Source organism: Anoplopoma fimbria, chromosome 2, assembly GCF_027596085.1.
Source record: "Anoplopoma fimbria isolate UVic2021 breed Golden Eagle Sablefish chromosome 2, Afim_UVic_2022, whole genome shotgun sequence".
Taxonomy (NCBI): Eukaryota; Metazoa; Chordata; class Actinopteri; order Perciformes; family Anoplopomatidae; genus Anoplopoma; species Anoplopoma fimbria.
In genome coordinates, this window is record NC_072450.1 from 17,601,192 (window position 1) to 17,611,242 (window position 10,051).

Consider the following 10,051-nt stretch of genomic DNA (forward strand, 5'->3'; position numbering starts at 1 on the left):
GGTCTCAAATCTCATTTGCCAACTTTAATTTATTTTGAATACAGTTTATTTTTTAATACAGTTGAACGTTTCTTGTCTGTTGTAAGGTTCTGTGTTTTCACTCTGGTGCTGAAGATGTTGGATCTTTCAGAGTAACTTGTTTTGTCCCCTAACAAGAATCCCCCTGTGGTTGTCAGAGGAGCTCAGTTTGATGTGTTTGTTACAGAGAGCTGGGTTGTGGCAGTGATGTTGACCGACTGCGACTGTGAGATAGAACATACTGTGTCTGCACTAACACAGCACTTCCTGTGTGGGAAGAGGTCCACTCAGACAGAGCTCACCAGCCTCGGCACGGCACAGCCACAGGCTTTTTACTCCGGCTGTCACCCCACCCTCTAGCCCACTTCCACCCCTTTTCATCACTTGTTTTTAACTACCCAGGAAATCTGAATCGCTGGAAAAGTGTGTCTGAACCCGCGGCCTCCACCCAAATAGAGGTCCTCAGCTGTATGGTAATCAGGCCCGGCCATGAAAATGGCAGCGTTCTTTTCTTGCCAGAACCGCGGGTTCCTCCTCCTCCTGCAGACAAAGAGTTGTTTGGACACCTGTTGAGAGCACAGCAAAGATTAGCGTAGTGCTGAGGAAGGGGAGGGTCTCGGGGTGGCGGGGTTAACAGAGGCCAACAGTGACTGGGGATCACATTCCTTTAAGAAAAGGAGGGGACACCCTCCACCCTCAGTGACAATTTCCCCGCCTTTCTCTGGTTCTCAGAGGGGAAATCAAATAGCTAAAGAACATGTGCTGAACCTCAGGAAGGAGGGACTTTGTGGTGCAACTTGATGGGAGTTGACCATTTTTATGTTATGAATTTGAACAAAATAAGGAGGAAATATTCACTTTCGCCTTAGGGTTCAGTTTGACATCTTTTGAAGCAGAACACAGAAGGATTTGTCTCAATTTAAACATGAGAAACAGACGTGGTTTTAGTTGTGGTAACATAGAGCTTAGCCTGAGAAAGCAACAGCACCCATGGTTGTCTTTTCTACAACATACATCTAAAGCAAAGTGTTGAAGCAAGTCACCAAAGCAGCAGTGTTGGGAATGATAGGCTTGAATGATTTATCAGATACTGAGATCCAATATATACAGGCTGTCAAATAGCATCCTATCTAAATCTAAAAGAAAGTTGGCATGTACTGAACATTTGAAAACACATTTCTTAAAACATTGACTTGTGTGGATCTATTGTACTACATAATCTCACTGATAACTACCTGCCTTAGCACCTGAAGTTTATTACTCCATTTTATGCTCTTATAATTCGTTCTTCTATTGCGGAAAAGTACATATTAATGCATCGTCTCAAGAGAATGTTTGCTTCCTTTCTTCACAATGTCCTTCCTGTCTGTGTTGCAACAGGGTGGTGCCCACACTGACGATGCTGCCAGCATGAACAACAGCCATGGAGGTCTAACCAGCTCCGGCTCCACATCCAGCGCAGATCTCAACCGCCAATTGGAAACCTTCAGAGGTCCGATGCGCCCTTACACTCTTGTCAACTCATTATGTGGCTGACAGTTTATGTGTGTGATGTCTTACCTTTGCGTTTACATTGTCTACTGCAGGTCTTGCTTCAGCCCTGGCTGGCCAGTTGCCTACTACTCTGGAGCTGAAGGTGGAGAAACAGGACAAGGATGACATGAATGATAATCTCTCCACTGATGACAAGTCAGATGATGACGGCGACAGAAGAGATATGAGAACACAAAGAACAGGCACACGCACGAGGTAAGAACATGTTGAGAAACAAATAAACAAAAAAATTCTAAAAGTGAGGGAATTTAGGGTTTAGATGATGTTTTGTTTATTATTGAACTTAAAAATGACTTCAAGCCCAAATCTTTAAGATTTTCTTTTCTCTCCAGCAATTTACTTTGATATTTTGTAAAGATGTAAAATACAAAGAGAGGATAAGGCCGGAGCAGTAGCCTAGACACTGTCTGCAGTTAAATTATTCTGAATAAAAGTTACAGATATTTTTTTTCGTTTGTACGTATGTTTGGTTTTTTGGTTGTGTGACTTTAACTGTCAAACAGTTCTTTCTCCCAAAGTATCGCTGACGACGAGGACCTTAATCCGGAGCAGAAGGCCGAGCGTGAGCGCGAGAGGAGGATGGCTAACAACGCCCGTGAGCGCCTAAGGGTGCGAGACATCAACGAGGCCTTCAAGGAGCTCGGTCGCATGTGCCAGCTGCACCTGAAAAGCGAGAAGCCCCAGACTAAACTGCTCATCCTCCATCAGGCTGTGGCTGTCATACTTAACCTGGAGCAGCAAGTCCGAGGTCAGTGTCCAGCTTATGAAAGCTTTTCCAAAGCAGTATAATAAACTGATGTCCATTCTACATCTACTCAATTTTGATTCTTAAAATGCTTCACATAATATTCCTCCAGGCAGTAATTTCATTTCAGTGTCACATCCAAAGAGGATACTGTAAATATGGAGGTATAAAAAAGAGAACTGCAGTAAACAGAGCTGCACTCTGATTTATTGGGAGCTGTTTCACAGATAGAGCTGCCAAATATGGATACTCAGCCAAGATATCACAACACCAGTAGAGAAACTGCTGGGGAGCTGTTCAAGAGTGAAAATACCCGGGCTGATGACATTCTAGTTGGCTGTAGCATTATATGTGTAGATATTAATATTGGTTAAGTCAAAATAGTGTCAAAATAAGGCCTCTTAATGCTTCATTCATTCACTGAAATGCTGGATGTTCATGTAACTTTTTATACTTATGATGTGGTTTGATAAAAATAAAAGGAACAGATAAAAGCTCTCACTAATTTAAGGAAAGTGGCAGAAATTTTTTAATTTCTTTCTGTCTGAACCCACAGAGCGGAATTTGAACCCCAAAGCAGCCTGCCTTAAGAGAAGGGAGGAGGAGAAAGCGTCCGGGGGCTCCGGTGACACCCAACAAGCCCACACAGGGGTCCATCCAGGCCTGACTGACACGTCCAACCCCATGGGCCACCTCTGAGCAGCAGACAGGTACTCTCACCTCAAGGCCCGCAACTAACCGTTGTTCTCAATATTTATAAATGTGAGGATTGTTGTCTCAAATATCTGATAATCTTCAGCAACCTCAGTAATTAAAATTTTTAATTATTTTGTCTTTCAAAAATGTTACTTGTTTTTTTAAACATAAGGATTTTAGAATTTTCTTATTCATAAAATGGATTGACTTTTTTTTCAGATCTACTCACTTATTCTATAAATATGTGAAACAACAGCATTTGCAATTTAGAATCAACTATTTGTCATAATTTTGAACCTCAGATATATAGAAATAGTTTTGTGCCTTGTCTGATTAGTGTCTGATTAGTATTTCCCCCTTCGTCCCTCCAGATCAAAGTGATCCACATCATTTCTGTCCCGTTTTGAGTCGGTGACCTTGCGTCCCAGTGACAGACAGGACTCACGGTTTGTGACACCAATCGAAGGAGACAGACCACTTGAAGCAAAACTACGAGACTTACACAATCCAATCCAAAAAGATTGAAGAAGAGCCAAGCGTCCAGCTCCCTGAGACCAGTTTCCATCTGCAAATTTCTCCCCACCTCAAAGAAAAAACTCAGCACATATCACTGTCTGCAAGAAGTGTCGTTGCTTCTGAACAATCAGAGACTTTGCAATCTCCTCCAACCGTTTGTGGAAGTTGCCCTGTGCCTAAACTGAATTGACAAATGCATTGTAACAGCAACTGTTTTTGTTTGTCTGTTTTTTTTTCCTTCTATTTATTATGTTATTGAGCTATAAAGTGTGTGTCTAAAGGGAAAGTGGAGCAAATTCAAAGAGAAGTATGGTGCTTTTCAGTTTATCTATAGTTTGCCAGGGTCACCATTAAAACTGAGCACTCCACCCTGGTAAATATTTGACAAAAATATTTTGGCACTGAGAAGATTAATTTATTGGCCAGATAAGAGGGATATTTATACCCAACGGAAAATTAGCATTAGCTGATAGAAATGAAGACGTACGGGCCCCATAAAAAAATAAAAGAGGATATTATTTATATTTATATATTTTTTATTTTGCCACTGGCCACATGTTTAACCAAAACTACCTATGATTTCTTCTGTGTAGTTTAGATCGGTTTCTGTGATGCTGACCAGTGAATAATTGGTCCGGCTACGTAAGCATAAATTATAATGTCTAAAAGGTGACAGGTGGATGGCAAACTCAAGGTTTACTGAAAGCTCAGATGTAGTTGTGTTCTTTTTCCTTGGTAGTGAGCAGTGAAAATAAAGTGAGCAAACTATTTGCAAACCTTAGCATTCCCTGCATATTGTTAGTGTCTTAACTAAAAGAAAGGGGACTCCATTGCCTGTCCTTTTGCCATATAGTGTTAGATGTAAGCAGTGACATATTTTTGTATATTCTTCTCTTTGTTTAGCCTCATTACATGCTGTTGATGTCAGCACAGAATTTACTTGTTTTTGTCATTTTTCTGCCACCAGCTAATCAGAGATTGCTTGATTACTTTAAAATTTAAAAAAACGACGACGACCACACTTTCTCCTGGCCTGATGATCACATCACTTCTTTTACTTTCCGTTAATATTTCAAGAACTTAGAGTTCAAAAGCTGTTATTCTGAGTAAAATGTTAGTTATGTGTATTTGTCTTGTAACAAGTCATGTCTTAAGGGGTCTTAAGTCATGTCTTGTAACAAGTCATTATATCCAGCATTATAATGTCCAGTTTCAGTGGAGAGAACTTTTTCAATTATGTTTTCATCAAACAATAAGCCAGACAACATACTTCATGCATTTTGTTGAATATCATAGAACCGTAGCACAATAATGAACAAAAACACTTAACAGGATTGTCTTTTATGTTTGAAGACATCTTCATATCTTTATTTTTTTTCCTATCTGTTTGCATGCTTTATGTTTGTATTTGGTCTTAAGAATTGCTTTGTATTCCATTTATTTCTTTGTATATTGTCTTCTATCATTATCTACACCTTAAACAAGACTGCCACATTTAGTATACAAAAAAGGGACTTAAATTAGAATAAAGGATGCCACATCAAGAGTTTACATTAAAGATTGATAATTTAAAAACGTTTTTGTGAAGAAGAAAAAAACCTAAACCATTTTCATGTATTTTCTGACTGAATATGGCCTTGTTCTTCATTTCAGTATTCATGAGCTTGTATTTATGTTGGCAGACTTTGATTGGGGGAATAGTACGTCACTTCCTGCTCTTATTCCTTATTTCCTGTTCTTGGGATGTTTCTTTGCTCCTCTGTTTGCCAAGTTAGACTTTGCTGTAATCCAAGATGCTTTCCCTTATAATATATGAGAACAAAGAAAATCAAAAGAAAAAAAAAAACATTTGGCTTATTTTTCACTGTAGTTAGTCTTTTATACAATAATACTGTAAGAATATTTCTTGAATTCTAAAAATTACTCTTTCTAGATTTTTGAAAGCAAAAGTTTTGAGTAAAAAGTTTCTTATTTTATTTTACTATATTAGATAGTAAAATGTATGGTTATTCACAATAGCCTGTCCATTATTACAAGAAATCTACAAATGGCATCTCAAGAACTTAGCTGAATTGTTGCTCGTTGTCTAGTCCTTCAAAAGGCTTCGTACAAAAGTGCGACCTCCAACCTTTTTTTCTGTCTCTAGTTCTTGATTGATAAAAGATTTGTTCTTGTGTCAAATTAAAAGGTATTGTCGATGCACATAAAAAAAACTGCAAAAATCAAGAATTTTGATTTGAATTTTCTGTCTTTTTCAACAGAAAAACAATGTAAATAACATTTATGTTGCAATAAATGTGCCATCATTTTTGAAAGTTGTATGTCCATTTATTTCTCTCACTGAGAAAACATTTTTTTCTGTTTCTGCTCCATCTTTGCATTTTTCCTCTCCATACAGTTTTATTTAATGAAAAAGCACATGAAGGATACAGTGGGATGAGCTCAGAAACAAAGAGGGTTAATTTAAACGTCCTCATTGTTTTTGTTTTTTAAAGACATTTCTACAGTGGATCTTGGCCAAATTAGTGTTTTGTAGTATGTAACTAATTTTTGAAAATAACACCAGTGAACCATTGTAGTCTGTACGACAAGTACTATGAATATATGTTTATATTTTTAATAAAGTGTGATAGCAGCGTACTGTATACTGTATGTGCTGAGGTCCACCTTTTTTAACATTTAGATTCATGCAGAATGAAGAACAGCTATTTAGGGCACTTCCTAATGCAGAGGCAAAAATACATAAAAATAAATAAACTGATGAACTGAAACTAGAGTGCAGGTATGACCTCAATGCAGCCGTTATGAAAAGAACAAACTGTATTTCCTTATAAATGATTTTGGTGGAAGCTTTCATTAGACTGCAGTTCTCAATCTGCTACTTGTGCTTTGACTGAAGTTAATGAATCCCAAAAGTGTTGTGTAATTGCTGCTCTAAACCTGGAGGAGTGTTGTGCTGTAAATCTTAAACCCCCGTTACATCTGCACAGAATTATCCTTGCATGCAGATGCGAGCATGAGAGCACTCATTACATCCTGAGAGATCTGATTCCAGCTCATTTCTCTGACAGAGGTGACACTCGGAGGAAAACTGCTGACTGCTGTTCTGCTTGTGGTGAGCTCAGTGATGCTACATAAATCATGCATGTCATTTATTGAATATTCTCTGCAGGAAGAAACAGAACGTGTGAGTGTTTTGGGCTGGTGGTGATGGGTGTGCATGTTTTCTGTAGAAGTGGGACCACCATGTCTGAAGGCTCACTTCCTGTCATGGCTGCTGGGCCAGCTGACGGAGAGTCCTTGGCTCACATCCTTGAAGCTCGACCAAAGAGCTTGCTGCTCCTCCTGCTCCAAACAGTAAGATCATCCGCCTCTCGGCTAATCTCAGGATAGATGCTGCACTAAACATGCCTTTTGTCTTCTCTTCACTTTGCTGTTTCAGTTTCTTGATTGAACCTTTAAAGGACATTCATATTTTCTCTTTATTATTTGCCAAAAGTTTTTTCATTGGAACTTCTGAAAACTACTACAGAATTATAAGATAAGATAAGATAAAATAAGATAATCCTTTATGAGTCCCGCAGCGGGGAAATTTACAAGAATATTGCAGAATGGTAAAATAAAGGGTTTCCCTTTTGTTTTGGTTTTTTGTTTCCTTCAATTTACAGCTGCATAGCAAATAACACACACTACAGTAACATTTTATACAAATACAGTCAAATTAGTAAAGCAACATATTAGTAAACTCTGCTTCAAGAACCTACATCTCAGGATTCCTCTGATGGTTTCCTTTAATGTTTTGTGAACTGGGTTGTAGCATTTAGTATAATCTCTGTGCTAGTGGGGATTTGTGGCTGCAGGAATCTTTGGCCAGGAGTCACACCACCTCTCTTCATCTCCATTGTGAACTAAATAAGAGTTCAGGTGAAGTTTTCTCAGCATCTGAGAGTTCAGGTTCACCTGTAAAATGTCGCTGAACGAGACACAAAAAGATTCAGTCTGGATGTCTTGGTGGAGGGGACTTCTACATGACTACTCCCAGGGATCCATTGTCTGATAATCTCATGATACAATTACTGTGTCTTTTTTAGGACATAAACAGCGTCTGGGTATGGGCTGTCGCTGAACCCAGTTCTGATATTTTTCAGTGTTATAAAAGAACGGAGGAAGTTAAAAAGATTCTAGTGGGGTGAGTTTTTAAGAACCTTGTGTCCTTTTGTCCAGGGGACGGTAGCTCCTTGCCTAAGATTTTTGATGCAGTTTGCACCACTTTGTTCTGAGGGGTTGTACACATATAAAGCTAACGGTGAGGATGCTCTTAGTACCAGCATAACAGAATTGCATTATACCTTAACGTAATATGGAAAAATCTCCAGATGTCCTAAAAAGAAAAGCTCTATGCTGAAAAGAAGAAAAAGAGAAAATTGTAATTTTATAGTTCTCCACTTGTTGAATTCCCTGACCATAGATCCTAAACTTTTAGAAGTCCACGACCACTTTCATTGTTTTGGAAAGTAGGCACTGCACACCAGTCCACGAAGGATGAAGCCCAATTTAGCTGCCTAATTTTTTAGAAATTAGACCCTCTAATGGGTATCTGCCATCTTAAACAACTTAACAGACTGGGGAAAGGAAATACAGTCATTTCTCAACCACATTTCCTTCAGTGGTGGCTTTTGCCTGTCACACTGGTGCAGAGCCAGTTTGCATAAACTTTTCCAACCTGTCATAAATCAACAACGTAAAAAATTAAATCTAATGAGCTAAATGCGTGCCTCTACGACATCTCTGGTGTATGTCACTGGAAAGCTTACAGTCCTTATAATCAGGATAAGACTGCGCTGTGTACTGAGCATGCCCAGAGGTCCCAGATGTGGCACCTCAGCGTTACAGAGCTCTCATTGTGTACTGCTGTAAACCAGCACAGTGGCAAAGAGTTCAGATTAAAGGCTGCGGTGCTGCACGGCCTGTCTGTGGACACAAATATAAACAGTGGGCCACTACAAAGGGCAGCTGAGCCTCCAGTAGTTTATGCGGAAGTGACGAAGTTTATTAATATAAAACATTCAGTTTATCATTTGTTCAAAATCTCAGTGTCCCAGTCAGAATGAGCATTACAAATTTATTCTTTGTGCTGTTTTGAGCTAGAAAGTAATTAAGTTTTACGAGAGTACTGTACTTCATATATATATATATGTACTTAAAAGGTGGATTTTCATTTTATGCTTATTTTTATTTATCTATTTGTGGTATCACTGCTGTTTTTAAGCAAATAATCTGAGTACTTTTCACTGGTCTTTGTATACAAACATCAGCCTGAGACTGTGAACGTAAGTAAAATGTAATTGTATGAAATACATGAATGGCCAGGAAAATAAAATGTTCTGATTAGGTATTATACACAAGCAGCCATGCAAGAACCTGCAGGAACAAGATTACAAAAGCATTAAAATTCAGTACCCTGAAAGGTGTTTCTAATATTTTGTCCATCTCATATTTATACATTGAAAAGCAAAAATATTAGAAACACCTTACAATATAATGCAGTCAGATATATTGTATTTATATACAGCATAGTGCACCTATACTGGAGCTGACTGTAAACCCTCCTCCTGATACTACCATACGTTTAGCCATCCTTGATTTATCACATACACTTTATCACTGCACAGTGTTGTTTGCTTATTCATGCACTTACTCTTAAAGTACACACACACATTGCAGGCACTTTATTTCCATTATAATACCCATTCTCCAGTATATGCAGAACATTTTTCAACATTTCTTCATCCCACTCAGCATAATATCTGCCTCTTGTTTGCTTTTAAATTGTAATCCTGGACTGATACTCAACCATCCTTGTGCATCACACAGCATGCTCATTCATATCTATGGTGATGCATTTACTTCCCTCTCTGTGTGGGTAACAAGCATGCACCAGTACCACCACCACAGGTTCTCACTAACTAATCACATTCAGGACAGCTTTCTATCCACTAGATGACGCTCTCGGTTTTTAAAGACATGCAGCTGCAAATTGCATTTATGCAGAGTGCCATTAATAATTAAACTGACATCGAGTTTTAGCGGCGCACAATTCCCCAGGGCATTAAATAAGTCATAAATTTGTTTGTACACTAAATTAATATCCATTTAAGTGTGTAACTTGTTATTTTAATCGTACAATATTTCTGAAATATTTCAGCAGGGTGTGTTTGGCCCAAAAGCTATATCTACTTGGTCCACCTTTTTTTCACATAGCCAAAAAGCGACTCGAACCCATAGACTGTATGCTCGTACCTTAAAATGTACGAGCCTCGTCATTTAGGCTCCCATCAGTTATATGTGATAAGTTTATTTTATATATTATCATGTTGGCCCAGTTTCTTCCAAATACAAGCAAATATAGCATACGTTTCACAACTTTCTCTGCCTAAAGTTTATGTTTTAGTTTATTCATTTTAAAATGTTTTATAATGAGCAAATAAACTAGATAATTAACAAAGTGAGTGTCAGGCCTCG

The 10,051-nt window shown here is 38.4% G+C and overlaps 1 protein-coding gene across 2 annotated transcripts in view; it reads left to right on the top strand.

Annotated features, from left to right (window-relative positions):
- tcf12 (transcription factor 12) overlaps positions 1-5,826 on the top strand; it is a 72,222-nt gene extending 66,396 nt beyond the window's left edge. Inside the window, exons 16-20 of one of the 2 annotated variants that reach the window (XM_054610472.1) lie at positions 1,399-1,510; positions 1,605-1,767; positions 2,076-2,320; positions 2,874-3,027; positions 3,385-5,826. In XM_054610472.1, the coding sequence (XP_054466447.1) occupies positions 1,399-1,510; positions 1,605-1,767; positions 2,076-2,320; positions 2,874-3,016 (663 nt within the window). In that variant the 3' untranslated portion in view covers positions 3,017-3,027; positions 3,385-5,826. The remainder of the gene's footprint in view (positions 1-1,398; positions 1,511-1,604; positions 1,768-2,075; positions 2,321-2,873; positions 3,028-3,384) is intronic. The other variant, XM_054610463.1, reaches the window with a different exon arrangement.
- The last annotated feature ends 4,225 nt before the right edge of the window (positions 5,827-10,051 follow it).